This window comes from Polypterus senegalus, chromosome 18, assembly GCF_016835505.1.
Source record: "Polypterus senegalus isolate Bchr_013 chromosome 18, ASM1683550v1, whole genome shotgun sequence".
In the NCBI taxonomy this organism is placed as follows: Eukaryota; Metazoa; Chordata; class Cladistia; order Polypteriformes; family Polypteridae; genus Polypterus; species Polypterus senegalus.
Window position 1 is genome coordinate 70,484,587 of NC_053171.1, and position 20,944 is coordinate 70,505,530.

The following is a 20,944-nucleotide window of genomic DNA, read 5'->3' on the forward strand; positions in this document are numbered from 1 at the left end:
TGACAGTTGAATTACCTTCAGTATCATGCAATGATGAAGTGGTCACTAAGGTGAAAGAATAAAATTCAAAATGACCAACAATTAACTGTTCAAAAATGTCTGAAAGCTGGAAACTTCTTTATAAGGCAATTCTGACTAAAAAATGTTTGTGTCATGATTGATGATATGATTTTAACTTATGATTAAAACTTTCACCATTGAGGATCTAAAAGATCTCTAGAATTCTACCAGAATATAAAATGGGTCAAAATGAAAATGAAGCTTAAAGTAGAGCAAACTGCTGGCATTCCATCGATCCACAGTAATGTGAAGACAACGCTTGGTTGCATCACTGTTAAAGGCTTCAAACAGTGCTTTTGAAAGTGACAGAAACACTGAGACAAATGGAAATCATATGGGGGAGATTACTTTGCAGGCAACAACATAAAATATTAATGATGGATGTACAGTACGCTATTCTTGGAAATAAATTCTTAGCTTTAGAACTTTTGGATCACTCCAAAAATATTGGACTATGTTAAGTGACTGTGAAGTTTGTTCCCAGACTATTAAATGGTGATCAAAAGTTTCATCATTGAGAAGTGTTCAAGGAACTTAAAATGAGGTCAGACACTGGCCAGAATTTAAAACCAAAGAATCAAAATGAAGCTTAATGTAATGAGATCTGATTAAAAATTCCACACGTGCACAACGTGAACACAGAACCTAGTCACATCACTGTCGATGACTGAGTGCTCCTACTGAAAGATGCTGGCATAAAGGCAGATCATCTGTGAAAGATTTGGAGCTGACAACACAAACTAGCAGTAGATGCGAAGTCTTAGATCTTTCTGATCACCACAAAAACCTTGGTCTGTGTTAAGTTACAACAAAAGTTGTTCCAAGATTTTCAGCTGATAACTAAATGTTTCATTGTTTGGAAGTGTGCAAGCATATAAATAAATCGGGCAAGAGATCAGCCAGTGTAATATAGATACAGTACTCTCCATAATGTTCTAAGGGATGTGTGACAAAGTCCTAAATATGAATGCTTGCCATTGCGGTGTCCCCAACATTATGGTGCCCTGAAATGTGGAGGGACCATGTAGAAAAAATGTGGCGATTAAAATATGTGCAAATACCCTTAAATGAAATATGCACTTTAATCATGTCTGAATTCTTTGATTTGTAATTTTAAACTGTGGATCAGAGGGGGGAAACACAAATGTGTCTTTGTCCTAAACAGTATGGAGGGCACAGTATGTAACATAACATTTAATGGAGTTTTTTTTTTTATATACACACCATGTGCTACATAAGAATCGTTGCAGTAATGTCAAACTTTTTTTTTAAATGAATAAACAAGTATTTTGAAGCTGAGAAGAAAAGATATACGATGTCGAAGAGTTCTTTTATTTCTGTATGTACATGTGGTTAACATATTAGAGTTATTAGAGTTCTGTCTTCTCATTTATGCTGAGCTCAAGTACTGGTAAAAATTAACTTAAAGGCTGCCCCCGTAACCTTGCATTAGATTAACTGGATATGAAAATTGATAGACAGATAAGTTAAAGTCATCTAAAACTTGGTACAAATTTGCAAATCCTTAAGAAATTAAAAACAGGCTACCACCCAAGGACAGTACATAACTCTTGTGTTTGTTCTCTTTTGTTAATTCAAAGTCACCAATCAAGGCAGGTACTTAAGAAAAGCAACGAGCCTGTATCATACAGAAAGTAAGAGACACATTCAAGAATGCAAGTCCTCTTGTGGCTACCTGAACCCAATGTGGTTTGCCTTTAGGACAAATGATGCAATTATCTATCCACTCTACAAAGCTTATTCTCACCTAGACGAAGCTCACAGCACTGTGATGACAATGCTTTTTGACTTTGCTAGAGCCTTTAATACCATCCAGCTATCTGCTCTGTCCAGATTAACTCATATGTTAGGATGCATCTCTTAATTTTTGGACGATATCATTGTTTTTCTTATGTAGCTCCCTTGGTTGGTGGCTTTAAACCATCAAACCTTGTATCGCTGATACAGATGTGCGCAACACTGGATAAGAAGTGAAGAGTACTATCTCCTTTCCTCTTTACCCATACACCTATGACTATACACAATACCAGGTCATTTCACTTGTAGAAATTCTCAGATGATTCTGCAGTTATGGGGTGATTGATAAAGGAGGGAGAGAGAGGAGGCAGAGAGGAGTCAGGGGGAGAACTTTGAGAATTGTCTATAACATCAGAAAAACAAAGGAACTGGTTATTGACTTTCACCTCACCAAAGAGCTATGTCTGCTCACTATTTAGTTAGTGGATATAGGGGTGGTCCACTCCTACAAGTATAGGTAGTCCCCGAGTTTTGGACATACGACTTACGAACGGGGCCACAGCTGTTCCTTCATCTGTGCGAGGGATGCGATGCAGGCTCCTCTGTAACTGCCACTCTGTCAAATCCGGCCTGGGGACACTGCAAGCAATGGCTGAATGGAGCAGTTTTGCTGCTCGTGTAGTGTAGTGTAGTGTAGTGTAGTGTCCCTCGGGCAGCTCTGGTTGATGAATGGGGAGGTGGGGGCTGCACCCCATTCATTCTCAGTGGGCGGCTGGGTGCGTGGCAAGCGCTCGTGTACAGGATAAGATGGAGGCTTGACGGGGTGGAGAGGGGCGGTTCAGTGCCCTCCCACCACACAGCCGCAGCTACTGCTCCTGACTGGATGGAGTCTGGATGGGGCAGAGGTGGGCTGTTTCACTGCCCGCCCACCACACAGCCTTGCAGTGTCCCTTGAACAGCTGCCCCATTCATTCTCGGTGGGTGGCTGGTGATGCTGCAAACAGTGTCCCGGTTGTGGCTGAACGGAGGCCATTGAGGGTGAACGGGGCAGCATTGTATAGTGTGCCTGGGGTGGCTGCCTGTTGAATGGGGGTGGTGGTGCGCGATTCACTACTCGCTTTTGGCTGCCTCCTGTTCGTTCTCGGTGGGCGGACGCTGCAGGCAGCATACTGTAGTGGAGGTGACTGTGAGGTGGGCTGGTGATGAACCGCCCCCTCACCGCACCCATTCATTCTCAATAGCAAGCCTGCTTGTACTGTTACACACATAGCAGGAAGTTGTCTCTTGTCAGTACATCAGACGTGTTGATGACGGGTGCCTTCCTGCTGTGATAGCGTGTACAGTGCTGTGCAGAAGAGCTCATCTTAACCTTTTGTCTTCACCCTTCAACAATGTCTCGGAAACACAAATGCGATGCAAGTGCTGCTGATACAGTAAAGAAGAGAAAAACCATCATCATGGAAAATAAAGTAGAAATAATAAAAAGGTCAGAGAGAGGTGAAACTCCATCATTCATTGGCAGAGCACTTGGTTATAGTCAGTCAACAACAGCATTTATTATAATAATGTACCTGTTCCGACTTACATACAAATTCAACTTAAGTACAAACCTACAGTCCCTATCTCGTACGTAACCCAGGGACTGCCTGTACTTGGAAGTCCACATTACTGTCAGATTGGAATTATCTTGTAACACAAAAACACTATATAAGGAGAGGCAGAGCAGGCTCTTTTTCCTTAGGAGACTGCCTTCCTTTAATGTAGGTAGTGACATCCTTCACATTTTCTATAACTCTGTGAGAGCAAGTGTGGTGTGCTGGTAACACCACTTTAAGAGAGTCCCTCTTAATAAAAGGACTAATTAAAAGGGCAGGCTCCAGTATGGGATTCAATCTAGACCCCCCTAGAGAGAGAAGCAGTAGACAAAACAAAACTGAGTGACATGAGCAATGCTGCACATCCTGTCTCTTGACACACCAACACTGAGGATCAATTATTCATAAAGAAACATGACTGGCATTCATTTACACCAACAGCAATACTCCTGTATAGTGTCTAACTGGGACTGGGACAGCCAAGTCAGATGTTTTTGTTCTTTTTACATCTCTTCCTTTTTCTTCATTCTCATGTGTGTTTAGACTGTAGTGTGTGTGTGTATTTATTTATTGTTTATCTATCCATTTATTTATTTAACAAGGCTCTATAAATATCCACAATTACCCCTGGGGATAAACAAAGTTCATGCATTTGTTCCATCCACAAACACAATGGATGCAAACCTCACATTTTATGTACAGCTGCTTGCCTAACACCCTATGGACCTTTGCTTCTAAACCAGGCAAAATGTGATCATTTCACAGGGCTGTTTATTTTTTTTCTTTCTCACTATTAGGACCTGCAGCAGTTAAGTCAACCGATGATTGATTGGTTACCTTTTACCAATGCTAAATTCAAAATTGCTTTATTTTAATGGCTGTACACAACATAAATCTGGAATTAAGTATTTTAAGACTGTATTTTCACTTTTGCCTCTCAAATAAATTAGGTGTATAGGCTTGTTGAGACGCATCAAGGAATAAACTAATTCAATAGCCATGCTCCGGGGTTTACCTTTACTATCTCCAATGAGACTGAGTGGCAAACAAGGAACGAGGCACATGGTTGTTGCCCTTTTTTATTTTTTTATCAAAAGGAACTTCAATATTAAATGTGGTAAGCTTATGGCATCCCATCCCCTTTTCATGTATTTTTTACACTAATTGTAACGATCAATGATCATCATTATAATCTATTTATTGTTTCCCTAAATGCAATAAGCTCCACTACAAGGTTAAAAGTTCATTTAATCATCCCACTAGAAACTGAATACAGTAACAACTGGAAGGGTTTGCTTTTCCCAAAGATTTATTGAGAAGTGGCTATACAGTCTCCTCTTGGATCCATTTTATTCCAAGCGTGTAAACATTATCTTGGATTGTGGTTAAAGAAAAAGAAAAAAAAAAATCAAACACAGTGCATGAAGAAAACCACTTATGGATTAAACTGCATGACTTAGCGGAGAGTCAGTGGAAGCAGGACAGCAGCCAAGATAATTTTGCCAGGTTGGACACATACTCAAACAAACAAATCTAGTGGTAACTAAATCATGGTGTAGCAGCTGACAAAAATGCAAACCTAAATTTGTGTGGGTCAAGCCACTCATTTACCACTGACTAAAGCACACATTAGATCAGGCACTTTAATGGCATTGACTGACGCACCCTTACTTTACCTGAATTAAACCATGATCCTCACAATATTTTGGATGCAATGATTATAAAATAAACTGTATTTTTCAACTACCAGGTTCAGAAAAACAATCACTTTTAGTTCTTTCGATTTGTATCATTATTATTTATTAATAGCTGCCTTCTACTGGTTGAAGCTGTTAAGAACAAGTTTAGGACATCTGAATGGGAGTGGGGAAGGGCAATCAAAGAAAATAAATGGTGGACTCTTAACTAGATCAGTGGTCAGCCATGCAGAAATCAACAGGGCAGTCTTCAGTCTAATGTTTAAATCAAGGTTGAGGCTGCATCCTCCTCCCTCCTCAAGCTTTTCAACTGCTTTTCCTGCATTGCATTTCTTTTCAAAGTGAATCATTAACTATGTGGGTATTCCAGTGGGAGTGTACAGAGCACTGCATGGATGTTTAGGTTTCAGAGTTTAATAGTCCAAAAGAATATGACATTGCAAGTGTTTCGTATGCTCCAGGCCAGATAGTGACATGAAGCAGGCCAGCAGCAGCTTTCCCATGACATTAAATTCCAAGTAATTTACACCATCGCAGCACAAAGTTTGCATACATTAACCTTGAAATTCTAGGCTACCTGGCAACACTGCATTGGTAAATCTCACTGAAAAACCTGGCACCACAACAGTACCTTTTGCTCTCTGTTAAAGTGTAGTAGCAATTCCTTTTCAGTAATTTATTTATTTATTTTTTTAAATAGAGTGGGACAGAGTAGACCACTATTGCTTCTGAGCGTGGGTGATAAGGAGCACAAAACTGAAAGGTCACTGCACAGAGAATGGGATTTTGTAGTCAATATTACTGTCTATAGGTGGCATTAAAGTGTTTGGGCCTAGGCTTGAGTCATGGCATAAGCTACATGTGGGTGGTTGGTGGGGGTGCATCTGTGTAGCATGGGCACACGAAAAGAGAATTGATCAATACATACATCTATAGACATGACTGTGTATGATTATTTTTATATTAAACATTAGTCTGCCAGGACTGGCTCCCGGGCCACTATCCATCCATTATCCAACCCACTATATCCTAACTAAAGGATCACGGGGGTCTGCTGGAGCCAATCCCAGCCAACACAGGGCGCAAGGCAGGTGGGCGCCAGCCCACCGCAGGGCACACACTTGGAACAATTTAGAATCGCCAATGCACCTAACCTTGGACTGTGGGAGGAAACCCAAGCAGACACAAACTTCACGCAGGGAGGACCCAGGAAGCGACCCCGGGTCTCCTAACTGCGAGGCAGCAGCAATACCACTGCACCACCATGCCGCTCGGTCCAGGGCCACTAGCAACCCTGAAATAAACAAAGCAGTCTGAGAATGTTAGTTTCTTATATACAGCATATTGTATGTTGTCTTACAGGTAGAAGTGTGTGGGTATGGCTGTATGTCTAGGGTTGTTTCCTGCCTTAGAACTGCTGAGATAAGCTCGGTTATAATGGAATATCACACATAGTGAAATGGGTCTGAGGAAGTGATGTGGTATTGTTTAATTTATAGTAAATTATATTCTATTATATGTAGCAAGTATAGGCTGTGGCACACTGCAACCCAGAAATGGATCAAGTAAGTTTGAGATTGCTATGATGTTAAATATGAATACACCATCTGCCCCTAAATAAAAGGATTAGCATCCATATGTGTGTCAGTGTCCCTGTCCAATTGTTATGGCTCTGTCATTTCAAAGATGACACATCACAAACATTTTTGAAATAAAATGCATTGCATTTGTCATTCCAGCAGATGGCACATCAAAAACATTTGAAGCAATGCATTTTATTATTACATGCATTGCAAAATACAGTACACTCCAATTGATGATGTGCTGCAAACATTAATGCTGAGATCTACGTTGATTAAATAATTTTCAGTCCGTCTTAGATGGCTAACACAACTAATATAACTATAACAATACCACTTAAGACATGATCATATAATGTAATATTCTGCCAGGATAGGTTTTAGGCTCCAACAACCCTGAAGTAGATTAGGGTTGAGAAAATTACATAGTAAAATATAATATAATACAATACAATGCAATATAATATAAGCTGATGGGACAGGCTCTGGCCCTTATATTTCATGACTAACTGTCCAGCACAGCTCCGACGCATAGTGGTGAAACAAGAGAAACTTTAAAAAGCAATTTTAAAAAAATCTAATCATTTGTATTGAGAAGAATTTATATTGATAGCTTTAGTATCCAAGGGCCTCTTGATATATAATATTTTTGGTTTTGCTATCAGGGGCGAGAATGTAGCTGTGATCTCATTACCAAAAATGTAAAAAGTTGGCAAGGTACCACTGGCCAAGCAGAAGGTAGGTAACGCTCCAACGTCAAATGTTGCCACTGTATCTGATTATGTTCAGCTCTGATGGGAAAGCGTCCCCCACGTGGGGAGAAGAGCATGTGGCCGTAATAGCTCTGCCAATGAGCAGGTACCCTCTAAAACACACATAGCTGTGATCTCTCTCTCAAAAACATCAAACATTACTCTCTAACAATCTTTACATGAAAATGTCTGCTGAACAAACAGGTGTCACTAGCTAAGTAGAGGCAAGGTACGCGCCAACACATGGTGAGAGGTAGAGTGACTTGAACGGAGACTGGCACGTGAGTGACAATAGTCCTGCCTCCTCCTACCCTCGGCCTGCAGCCTGTCTCTCGGATTTGTGCGGATTTATGAAAAATTGCAAAATCAACCCGAATGTTCAAGAAATTCTAGAAAAACATCCGATCTAAATCTGTTAAAGTAGTTCTCTCGTGAAAGGCGAGAGAGACAGATGATGGTTTAGGCAGTCTTAAGAATGTTATGTTGTGTCATTTGCTTTGGGGATAGCAAACTGATTAGGATTAAACAGCTCTGAGAATGTTATATTGTTTTGCCTATATCATAATACAAGATGCTTCTAGCATGATGAACTAAATGAAGTGGGTTTGAGAATGTGATGTTGTTATGTATTATCATATATTATCACCTAACTTGCCATTCTGCAATTGGCTAAATCCAATTCAGAGTCTGATGGTACAGTGGGCTTGGATCCAGTAGCCAACAAATCCCCCTAACCCCCCCGTTACCCTGTTCAGGACTAAGCAGGTTAGTAAATGACTGACTAACAGTTCATGGGCTCATGGTGCCAGAATTTATCCTGGCAGCACCTTTTACAAGGTTTGATACAGCTCTGGAAACCCACATGCAGAAAAGCCAACTCATGTAGGGGCCAATATGGAGTCACCACTTAATCTAATGAAGTGTGACAAAAATTGGAGTACCTTCACTAAAACCCACACATAACCAGGGAGAACATGCAAACTCCAGACCGGCAATGAATGGGCGTGGAGCTCCAGTCCTGAGTGCTGGATCCAGAAGCAGCAGCAGCACAAACCACTGTGCTACCATGCTACCTTTTGTTGTATTATATCTGCAATATACAACAGTGGGCTTTTCAAGGCACTTCATAAGAATAAAACTGAACTGATACCTGTGATTTATGTAGTTGTGTATTAAGTGATCTTTAGTTAAGTACTGACAGTTCTACTTTTAATAATACAATATAAAATATCAAGAGGGTTCGAGAGGCAATAGGTATCTTCCTTCAGATTCTGAATGTAATCTGCAGGCAGTTTACATGTTGTAGTTGTGTTTACTGTAGTCACTCACAGTCCAAAAATGGATATACTGGTCCAGTGTGGGTGTATGTGATACCAGCTTAAGGCAACAAACAGCCTGATGATAGCAAAATGGCCTACAGCTCCCTATAACTTTTAGGAAATTAATACTGGTGAAAAAAAAGAATGATATGGTATTTCCTGCATTTCGAAAAAGAAAATCGTGGCACTCTAGTAAGAAGCAAGCAGTAAGAAGTGACAGATAAATTATAAAAGGCATTATTTGGGATAAAAGCAAGTGAATTTTCTTAAGTGCGCCTGTGTGTGTGTGGCCACTGAAATAAAAAATGTGTCGCATTAAATTTAAGCAAGCAGCAAAGGCAAAAGCAGAGGGGGAAGAAGAAACAAAATAATACAAGCCTAGAGGAATGTGGGCTGCTTGCATAACTTGGCAGCCGAACAGGAAAAAAGGACTTGAGAGAAGTGCTTGTGTGCCACTTGACAGCATTCAAAGCACAGAAGGAAACAAACGGTATGGTGAACCAGTTTCTCTAGTGGGGTGCGCAGGACCCAGGGGTCAAGATATGCAAATAACCCCCACTCACATTTAATCCTTAACCAGGCATTACGCACTGAAGTTGCTTGTTCACTGATGTGCATCATTGGTGACAGCCAGACAACTAGAATTTATTTGTGAGCTTAATTTATATCTAGAGGCCATTAACTAATCAGCCCAGTCATGCAGAAATAAGAACTGGGCCCAATTTGGTTACTTGTCACCTGAATTACATGCCACACAAGGCTAGCCTAGAGACTTAACTTGGTTTACACAATGAAGATGACATCAGCAAGCTCTTGGTAATGTAGTTAAAGACAGAGAACACAGATATTGTATGGACTGCCAGTAAAATGCAGGCACTGGCAAATCCTAACACAGCAAATAGACTGCCTCCTTTTACAGAAACACAGAATTCACATTATTTAACCTGGGGAAGTTTTAGTGCCTGTACAGTCAATCAACGAGGGTGGGATTTGAGCTTGCATCCTGGTTAAGAGTATAAGAGGAACTCCTTTGTCATTTCTGGGATAATAACAGCTTCAGAGGACTTTTAAATCAGAGACTGCTTTGTACTTTACCTATTCAATTTCTATATATAGAAATACTGAGGGTTTTGTCTGTATGTCACAATTATTTGTAAACTACTGGAGCTAATAGCTTAATTTTGGTCTTAATTGAGGAGCTAATACCTTAAGCTTAGTCTTAATTGAAAGTGTCTGACATGATACATGATGATTATGCAAAATATTTGACTGGCAAGAACGCCTCCACAGTTATTGGGGTTTACATCTTTTACATGGCAAACCACACAGGGAAATTGAATGCCAGGGTGTTATGGCAGAGTGAACAAGAAGAGCAGCAACATCTGCTGAGTGTGATGCAACTTGCAGAAGCCAATAGTAAGAAGAAGACAGATAGCCCCTCCTTCCACTGTGCACAGCCTGCTGGTACTTGTGAGCTACTAGGTTGAAACCATGATCTTGAAAAGCCTAGAGGTCCGGATGTTTTCTAGTGTGACACCAACTATAGACACACATTCATAATACTCACTTGGAGGAGGCTAGTTGTTTGCCAGTTAACTTGCTCTGCATGTCTTTGTGATGTAAAAGGATAACTGGATTACCAGAAAAATATCTTCAAATTACAGATTCAGATTTAACGTTCTGCGGTGGGTTGGCGCCCTGCCCAGGATTGGTTCCTGCCTTGTGCCCTGTGTTGGCTGGGATTGGCTCCAGTAGACCCCTGTGTCCCTGTGTTCAAATTCAGCGGGTTGGAAAATGGATGGATGGATTTAACTTTGTACAAAATTATGTGCAGTACACATCTTTTCACTTGAAATTAAACAAACAAACAAAAAGTAGAATGCCAACAATACCACTCTCACAGAGCTAGAAATCTGGCTGCACATTCATTATTCTTCTGTTCTATTGTGTGTTTATTAGTGGGCCCTGCAAACACTCATTAAACCATTTTGTAATTGCCAGTTCACACATACTTTTTTGGCATTGTAGCTCACACAGTGATTTAGCTTCATTTACTTTCTGCCATTCTTGTGAATCTGAATCACTTTATGAATTGGCTAGTTGTTACAACCTGATGGACCTGGTCAGTTTAAAATGGGATTAGTAAAGATGCTGGGCATACATTTGCCCTGTGAACAGTCAGAGATTGGTATTCTAGATGCCCATTTGAGATAGCAAAGGCATCAAACATGGTTGTTGGCTGTTGTAGCCCATTTGTACAGTGGCCATGAAGTACAATGCGCAAAAAGTTAAATCATACAAAAATAAATCAGAAAACGCAAAAAAAATTGAGTATCCAAAAACAAATTGAATACTAATACACAAATGAGCAAATGCAAAAACAAATCAGAAACAGTAAATACAAATGAAGCAGCATGCAAACAAATTGAGAAGAATGATAGCAAAAAGAGCAGCGCATAACCCAAATTGAAGCAGAAAAAACAGTGAAAACTAAACATTCATCATGATTCAACCAAGCTTTTCAGTGAGTGGTGTGGTGGAAGCGAGAACACTGAAAGGTAACAGAGATCTTTATTTTTTTTTAGGTATTTGTAAATACTGTACTTTGCCAGAAATTATAACGTTTGCCTAAATTCGAGCACTCTCTGCCAGAGCAGTGTTTAAAGTACTACAAACATGTTTCAGAATTATAGTGAAGCTATAACTTAATGCTGACAACACTCCACGTTGAAAAACCTTTGACCCTGGCATTATTTTTATTGCACTAGTAAACATGCTACTGATATGGATTATATTAACATGCGCAATGTGGTGATTGTATGACAAGTTTTGTTCCTGTATTATTAACTAGTCACATCAACACAGTTGCGGTATTAGGTGTGGACCTAAAATGTATTGTAACGACTCAGGGATGAGAGAGAAGGAGAAATGTAATTAGACACTTTAAGCCAGACTGCTGGGATGTGGCCCTAAACATACCATTAGCTTCTTCAGCTGACACATGCCACACGGCTCCATCTCACTTCACTCACTCAGGCTCAGGGACACCCCATATGCCACACTTTCCCTCCGTTCTGTGAGCTGACACAAGGCCAGGGTCTACATATGATGCTCACCGGAGGTCAAGCATCAGAGCCGATAAACTTTAGTTGTTGGGGGACACACGGTCAAAGGTGCTGTGCCTGAAGTCTCTGGGCTGCTTTTATAGATGGATTCTCTGGGTATTGTTGCTCCTTGGGACAGTGTGCATCCACCGGAGGAGTATGTCCCTCTCACATTCAGACCCATGGGCGCGATATATTATTCATGGATGAAATAGAAAACTTTTTCACTTTGTAGTGTCTCTGACAGCAGGGTGTTAAAAAGCAGCTTTGATCGTTTCGCTCCCAGATCCAGTGTGACTCATTCTTTGCTGTATACTTAGTCATAACCACTTTCAGTATTTGATATCACCATATTTAGAAAGTCAGTATGAAAACAGCCAGACATTCCTTTTAGTGTATGATAGTTTTATGTTAAATCCCAAAGTCTGTCTTCATCCTTAATTCTGGTCACTCATTTAAATGCTACCACAAATACCAGCAAAGTCATAGGTTAAAAAGAAAAGAGAAAGAGAAGCGAGGTGGCAGTACGTCGCGAATGAATTACAGGGTACAGTGACGCCGATTGTCTCCTGTCTATTTAGCTATTTGTTAATGATTGGACATAAAACTTTTGCATACCTGCTGGAGATCCATTTAAAGTATTACACACACAAGTTTGTCAGTCCTTAGACAACCACAATGTAATGCTGAGAGTGTGACGGCAAGTAAATACTCATATGGCACCAGAGTGTTCCAGGACACACACAGCCAACCAAAAGCGTTTATTTGTGACACAAGCAACAATTGATTTTTTTTTTTTTTTTATCTTGTGATTTCTTAGTTGGCTGATTTTAAACCAAACTATTATATCTGATATCAAGGCATCAAATTTGTTCTGCTATGCTTACAGTAGACTTGTCAGATTTCTATTGGATACAGACCCATTTACTGGTGAAACCCCAGTCGGCTCTGCCACTGCATTGGCAGAGAGTGCCCAAAGTTATGCAGATATTATCTTTTCTGCTAAAGTATATAACAATACCTGAAAAAGATAAGAGATCTCTTTTACCTTTCAGCATTCTTGCTTCCACGACAACACTCGTTGAAAAGCTGGGGCTGGATTGTGATGTACGTTTAGCTTTCACTGTTTTATCTGCTTCCATTTGGGTTATGCACTTCTCTTTTTCTTTTCATGTTTCTCAGTTTGTTTGTGCAGTCGTCATTTTGTTTGTATGCTGTTCAATTTGCATTTGTTGTTTTTGATTTGTCTTTGCGCAATCAATTTGGTTTTGCATTGTCTAATTTGTTTTTGCATATTAAAATTGTTTTTGCAGTTTCTGATTTGTTTTTGTATTTCCAATTTGTTTGTGTTTTCTGATTGTTTTTTGCATAATCAATTTGTTGTTGCTCTTTCTGATTTGTGTTTGTGTTTTCCGATTGTTTTTTGCGCATTGCACTTCTGGGCCACCATACATTTGAGATTTATTTGAACACTGGTGTGCTCACAGATGACATTCTGCACACCAATGTTGAATTCAAATGTGGTCTGTCTGTTTGTGGCCCATGTGTGTTTACTTGTACGATTCTTCCCATTCTCCTTTGCTTTCTCTGACCTTCAGGGTGTTTTCATTCACAGAATTGCCTATGTCTGCTAAGTTTTTGTGTTTTACACCATACATGGTAAACCCTTAAAACGTTGTGCATGAAGAGCCCAAGATGACAACTCCAACTATCGTGCCATGTTCAGAGTCACTAAAGTTACTTGTTTTGCCCATTGCAATGCTCGGTGAACAGTAACTGATGCTAAAAACATTGATCTGCATGATCTACAGATCATGTGACATGTGATGTGTTAGACCAGTGTGGCGAACCTATGGCACACATGCCAGAGGGGGCACATGCGCTGTTGCCCCAGCACAGAGTTCGTTACTAGAAAGCCAGAGGGACACGGGGCCGGGCTGCTCCCCTCCCCCTCCCCACGCACACCAGAGGACATTTCTCACATCACCCGCCCCTCTGCCAAGCAGCCCAATGGGAGTGCTTCCTCCCTCCCCCGTCTGGGGTAAGGCGGGCGGCTCACATGCGGCGTGAGGTTGTAGCGCGGACGGCAGCCTGTTGAGTCTGTGACGAAGGTGATTCCCATGGTGGGGTTGGAGAGGAGCTAGGCTGTAGGAGATGTGGTATAGCGGGTCCACAGCTCAAAATCAAAACGGTCCATTTTAATAGATAATCGCCGCACTCGCGGCTTAGAGGAGGGCATGAAAATATGGCTGGAGAAGTTCCTGGGAGCTTCGTGATGCGGGCAGTCCTTGCTGAAGTGCGCAGGTGCGGAGTCATCCGCATCTGTAATTGTTGCCTTGAACTGCTAATCGCCACACCTGAACCACGTCCCTGTAATATATAATAGAAGCGCGAGGCGGAAGGAAAGGTGAAAAAAAAGAGAGAGAGAGAGAGAGAACAGGAACGGAGGTTAATGGGGAAGTCCTGTGTGAAACACTTGAGAAGATAGAAGTGATGACAAAGGACAGCACAGTTAGTTCAGAAAATGAAATCCTTAAAGCATGGAATTCTCTGCCAAATAATTTGAAGTCAATAAAAGCAGTTGGGATTGCTTTCCTTACTTTGTTTGGATCATCTTGTGCTTGTGAGCAGCTGTTTTCAGCTTTGAATTATATCAAATTTGACACCAGAAACAGCCTAACAGATGACCTGAGTGCTGCATGTGTTACTCTCAAACCTACAAAGTATGAGCCAAGGTTAGACAAATTATCAGCATGCATACAACAGCAAAAATCACATTAATTGTTCAAAAGCATGCCAAATGCAAACTTTTACCTTTCCATAAAAAGCTGTTTGTATCATTGAAAGCTCTGTTATTGTGCTTTTCTTTTAAGACAAAAGATGTTAATGTATGAGCCGTTTTTTCCCAAACTAAAACCTCAGTATTCAGGGTAAATTGCCGTGTTGGCACTTTGCGATAAATAAGTGGGTTTTGGGTTGCAGTTTGGGCACTCGGTCTCTAAAAGGTTCGCCGTCACTGTGTTAGACAGTAGAATATATTTGACGGTGGTGGCAGGTGATACTTAAAAAATGGCAATTTGATATATCACACATTGTGACAATATGTGCAAATACTATATTATTGCCATATTAATTCTCACTGCTACTTGTAAAACGTTTTAGAGAAGTTTGGATTTTAAGTACTGTAAGGTGAAGGAATTTGTGGGGGAGAGGGCTGCACTTTAGGCAGCTGCTTAAGGAATGTTTCTCTGGCAAAGATATTTGGTAAAAGTTTTGCATAACAAATCAAAAATGTGTAAATGTTTACACAGAAATCCGTACTTAATGTGAGATTACAGCAACCCAAAAGAACAGAGCTATGTTCAAAAAAGAACTATGTGCAAACCAAGTCTTTCAAACTTGGCATAAAAGGTGTGTTGGCTAAGTGGAGACACTCATGCCAGTGTTCACTGGTGAGTCTGCTGAGTTATGCAAGGTTTTTTTTTTGATTGTTATATTCATAGTTGAGAATGCGGACGTTGAAACATGGTGAGATTTTGATGGGTCAGTTTCTACAGGAAGGGAATAAAAAAACAAAACAATTGTTGTCCATAAAGTGACAGGGTTGCAATGAGCTTCCATTACTATAAGTATCTCTTAGAGGTCAACCAACTCATTGGAGACTATAAGGATTTCTTGGAAGTCAATCAGCTCATTGGAGTGCAGCAGCACTTTCTGTGCTTCTGTGGAGAATTTTGTGACACTCTGTTGTGCAAATGAACATTAAAGCTCATTTTCCCAGGCTGAATTCTTAAAAAAATTTCTTTGCAACTTTCTATAGGTTTCTCCTGGAAGTCAGTGTAATTTTAATGGCGATGGTTTCTTTTTTTTTCGTGTCAAATGTTTTGGGAAGTGAAGCAGGCCCTCCTGTATGTCACATTTAAATACCTCCAGTCTCCTCTGGAAAGAACACACTGCTGACATGAAGTTACATGTTGTGTTGTTTCTCCTCTGGAGCGTGACATTTAGGTTATTAAGGTGGAATATTATATCAGACAAAAATGCAACTACTTTCAATTTATTTTTATCCTGCATGAATTCCATAAACTGTTAAGCTTTTGCACTCTTTTGTTCAGACAGAAAAATTTGCAGTTATTTCTGAATGAATCAAAAGTTCCAGTACCCTTTTCTCTTCTGAGGACCCCAATAATTTTGGAGGAGTATCTTATCAAATACTGCACTAACTTCTGTCAGGAATGTGCATAACAAACAAAGCTACAGTGCAAATAAGAAAACCCATTCTTACTTTGAGAAATCTAGTGCCAGGAATATGCAATAAATAATTGTTGTCAGAAACATGCACCGCGCAAACATGGAAGGCACGTTTTCCTATATCAAACTTTTGCAGCTTCAAAATGGACATATTCAGTAAGTTTTTAGGCTTTATTCAGGTGGCGCTTCATCCCCTGTTGCCTCCATTATAAAGTGCCACTGCACATTTTTTTTTAAATTATTGAGAAAATGCTTAACTTCAGAACACAATTTTGTGTGGCAGATGCATATACAAGAAATAACTGAAGACTTAAGAAAACACCAAACAAGGCAGGACTACATGTAGAAATACTGATGGTTTCCACATGGAGAAATAACACAGTCCCCAAACCTCATAAAGAGTAAATACACAAAACGAAGGGAACCATAAGTAATGGAAAAAAATTGCCCAAATACGTTCAAAATAGAGGTGACACAAGGATCCAGAAAAGAATGCAGAGGTCACATTAAGTCATGAAAGTGAACATGAAAGTGTAGTTTCAGTCGTATAGTGTAGTTTTTAGTCTATAAAAGAAAACTAAACAACTATAACAACATGAAAAGGCTCATGGGTGCTTACAGTTGGGAAGCCGCCACTGTGTCTCCACTGCAGTAGGAACAAAGAGAGACACATTGCTAAGAACACAAACCCATCAGTTTTAAATGCAACACTTCAAAATCTCACATAATTTTGTTTTACAAAAACAATAATATTGAACAAAAATCCTGCTCTGTGTATCACCAGCCCAAAAACAGTCCTGTAAGCAGAGAAGGAGCCTCAGCTTCAAGTAACACCATCAATGCTTACAACGGATAAAGCAGCCAAACCTCACTGACATCAACAACCGTTATTTATGATAAACACTGCTTATTGTACTCACCACATCATGTGCTGAATTCGAGAAAGCTGATATTTGTTTTTTTAACGTGCCCGTACTACACACTCCAGTATCTCAAATGCTTTCTCTCTACTTAGTTTGTTCACTACTTGACTATAGCCTTGCTGTTGCTTTCATGCCCATGTTTTACAAGGTGCAACTGCCAGTGCAGGAACATCTTATTTATAAGTTCTGGTCATGCAAATCATTGAAGCACTCAAAAGGAGGAGGACCACCAAAGAGAAAGGGTTCCAAAACCTGCTTTACCTGGGTCTGTCAGAGGTCTCTTTGTTGTAACACTTGATTTGATTCAGTTGTGCAAATTTGATTGATAGAGTCGACCTGCAATTTGACAAGGAGGCTATATTGAAAACTTGTTTTCTCTGTCTTGTGAATGGGGGTATGAGGGGACAGGGCTTAGGTGCTAACCTTTGTTTTTTCTTTAGGGTTTCCAACTTGAAATCGGCTAAATGTTTCAATGTTATTTTATCCTCATCCCTAAAATAAAGCATAAGTGGGCCATGGCACTGACAATTTACAAAAGTGCAAAGTCCAAGCCCTCACCTCGGGTTATTAAATCCAAGGAGATGGGGCACATTCCTCTACCGAAGTTGGTGGCAGGATTCCTGCTGTTGCCACCTGTAGTCTGCTATCCACTTATGCAAGTCCAATCCTTTTCACTTCATTTTGAAAAATGCACTTTACTGATATGAGAAAGTGACTGAACAACTGGGGCAAAGAAATCTAATCATCTGACTGTCACCTGTCCTAGGAGATGGCCACAATAAGAATGATAAAACAAATAGCTTAAGGAGACAAATTTGAAGACAAAGTTAACTAAAATATGGAAGCAAAATGCTGAAAGTGCTATGCACTATTAACCCAGACCCTGATCTTTCAGACCAAACACAATTTCTTCCTGAAGCAGACTTTGGTGACTACTGATTAAGAAAGGCTGCCTAACTCCTCGCCTCATCTCTAGATACCTCAGAATACATCGGCGGGGTTTTCTGTGTTGCCACAGTGGAAGGAAACTTACCTGGTATGGGAGCTCACGTCACTCAGGCTATACATGCTGCTCTCTCGTGGCAGTGGGTAGGTTGAGTGGCTCACAGGATGGCTTTCCGATGTAGTAGGTGTAACTGGTGACTCCGCAGATGGCGGAGAACGCTCATGTCCACCATGTACTCCTTCTATGGAGCTTTGCCAGTGTGGGCTGCCTTTCTCTTTGCCACCTACAGCTAGAAGGGAAGCAGTGCTGCCATGACTTGCACCATAGGAAGTGGTATCGATGCCACTGTCTGCGGAGGCCCCTTGCAAGTATCCTCCAAAGCCATTGAGCTCCATATCTGGCCGCTCCCCAGCGCCTGCCCCCATCTCATACCATTTCTCATCACTGTGTATGCTGGAGGCATTGCTGGAAAGTGTGTTGCTGCTCGAGTGGCTGGAATAAGGTGCATCCATCTACAAAAATGTAATAGCATACAGGTGATTGATCTATGAGGAAATTTATGACCAAAATCTCACTTAGTAAATATTCAAGTCTATAGTGGTTTTCTAAAGCCTCGCTAGGTATTTTTAAAATTGAATAATGATTTTTTATACTAAAACACACAGCAGCTTATCCATCCCCACTGTCCATGTTTAAACGTTTTCCACATACCTGACCATGTTTATTAGGAGACAAGTGAATGACATGGTCCTGTCTCTGGATGCGCTGACCACTTGGACTGTCTCTGTAGGGTGGTGGACCTTTACAACCAGCTGGAATATGGCTTGAGGGCTCTGAAACACAAAAGCTGTTCCTTAATAATTTTGTTCCTACACTAATTTACATCATTTTAGTTCATTAATTCGTTAGAGCAAATGCTGTATAGCAAAAGTTAGACCCCTTATAACATTGCAAGATGCTGAGAAATTAATCCACTCTTTCGTTTTCAGTCGACTGGATTACTGTAACGCTCTCCTCTCAGGACTACCCAAAAAAGACATCAATTGATTGCAGCGAGTTCAGAATGCAGCTGCTAGAATCCTAACTAGGAAAAGAAAATCCGAGGACATTTCTCCAGTTTTGATGTCACTACACTGATTACCTGTGTCATTTAGAATTGACTTGTAAATAATCTCACTCCATCTTATATTTCGGAATGTCTGACATCTTACATTCCAAATCGTAACCTTAGATCCTCAAATGAGTGTCTGGTTAGAATCCTAAGAGCTAAACTTAAAAGAAATGGTGAGGCGGCCTTCTGCTGTTATGCACCTATAATCTGGAATAGCCTGCCAATAGGAATTCACTAAGCTAATACAGTGGATCACTTTAAAAAACTGCTGAAAACACATTACTTTAACATGGCTTTCTCATAACTTCTTCTTAGTTTGATCCTGATGCTCTGTATATTCAATTAATTATCATGATTATTCATGGTGGCTCCAAAATCCATACTAACCCCTACTTTCTCTTCTGTTCTTTTTCCGGTTTTCTGGCGTGGCGACCTGTGCCACCACCACCTAATCAAAGCACAGTGATGTCCCTACATTGATGGATTAAAGGCCAGAAGTCCACATGACCGTCATCATCAAGTTCTTCCATGAGAACCCTGAATACAAGGAGGACAGATTGAGGTCATTTATGTTAGGTAGAACCCCTAGAGGGGGCTGGGTGGTCTTGTGGTCTCTGAACCCCTGCAGATTTTATTTTTTTCTCCAGCTGTCTAGATTTTTTTTTTCTCTGTCCTCTCTGGCCATCAGACCTTACTTTTTTCCTATGTTAATTAGTGCTCCCTTATTCTAATTTTTATTTATTTTGTCTTTTTTCTCTCTCATGTAAAGCACTTTGAGCTGCATAATTTGTATGAAAATGTGCTATAGAATGTTGTTGTTGTTGTAGTAGTAGAGTACCAGTCCTACCAGAAGGCTAACATAATTTCACACTAACTACAAGACAGCCAAGTCACTTACTGTATGTTTTATCTTGCATACTGAGTAAGTGGGCACATGATTCATTCATGCAGGCAAGCAAATTCAGATCTCCAATAACACCTTACTGCATGACTAGGGCCCTATGATTTCCGCAATGCGGAAAAAGCAGACGGAATCATGGAATTAACCCATTAAAACAGATTTTAGATTTAAAAACGAAAATGTGTAGAATTTTGAGACTGAACGGGTCACTGTTACAAAACTTCCCAATAAATTAAATGACTGAATAATCTGTAGTTCTATCATTCAGATACTATTTTCTAGTTTTTATTTTTCAAGTGAATGTAATTTTCATACAATTTCAGTTGTGCCTCTGTCTGTTTGTGTGTTTCCTGTATGTTTTCTTGTTCTTGTTAAAGGCACGCGAATTAGCTAGCTGCATGAGTCAGAAATGTTGAAGCGAGCAGTATCAGATACCCTAACTACATCGGAAAAAACTAAGAAACACAAGGTTAACTGCAAAATTGAGGGCACAACAATATCCTGGTGACTTTTGCGAATCTGGACAACTTTTCTGCAAGTTTTGCCAGCATACCATAGACTGGACACGAAAAGATACTTGCAATGACCACACCAAATGTAAAACCCATCTCAAGAAAAAGGAGAAATTAAGATCAAAAAGTGTTCTCCTTCAGGTAACAATAGAGGAAACAACAACATCATCAGATGCAGGATGCCAGTTTGTGGCCATGTGAGTCAGACATACCGCTTGAAAAAAAATGAATAAGATGTGCCCTTTCTTTATTAACCATTGTAAACAAGGAGGCACGCTGCCAGAAAATGAGAGCAGTCTTCGTCAAACTCATTTACGCTGTGTCTTTGAACAACATATGGTCGCCATTCTTCGAAGATTCGTGGCAAGAAAATTTATGTTGTAGTTGACGAAACCACAGATAGCCGAGACCAAATAGTTCTCATCATAATGATAG

General features: G+C 40.3%; 1 protein-coding gene across 5 annotated transcripts in view; it reads right to left on the reverse strand.

Moving 5' to 3' along the window:
- sipa1l1 (signal-induced proliferation-associated 1 like 1) overlaps positions 1-20,944 on the reverse strand; it is a 251,214-nt gene that overhangs the window by 34,156 nt on the left and 196,114 nt on the right. For 3 of the 5 annotated variants that reach the window (XM_039741579.1, XM_039741575.1, XM_039741576.1), the window contains 4 exons: positions 18,697-18,818; positions 18,073-18,497; positions 17,301-17,375; positions 16,736-16,762 (listed from right to left, as the gene is read on the reverse strand). In XM_039741579.1, the coding sequence (XP_039597513.1) occupies positions 16,736-16,762; positions 17,301-17,375; positions 18,073-18,497; positions 18,697-18,818 (649 nt within the window). The remainder of the gene's footprint in view (positions 1-16,735; positions 16,763-17,300; positions 17,376-18,072; positions 18,498-18,696; positions 18,819-20,944) is intronic. The other 2 variants (XM_039741577.1, XM_039741578.1) reach the window with 2 other exon arrangements.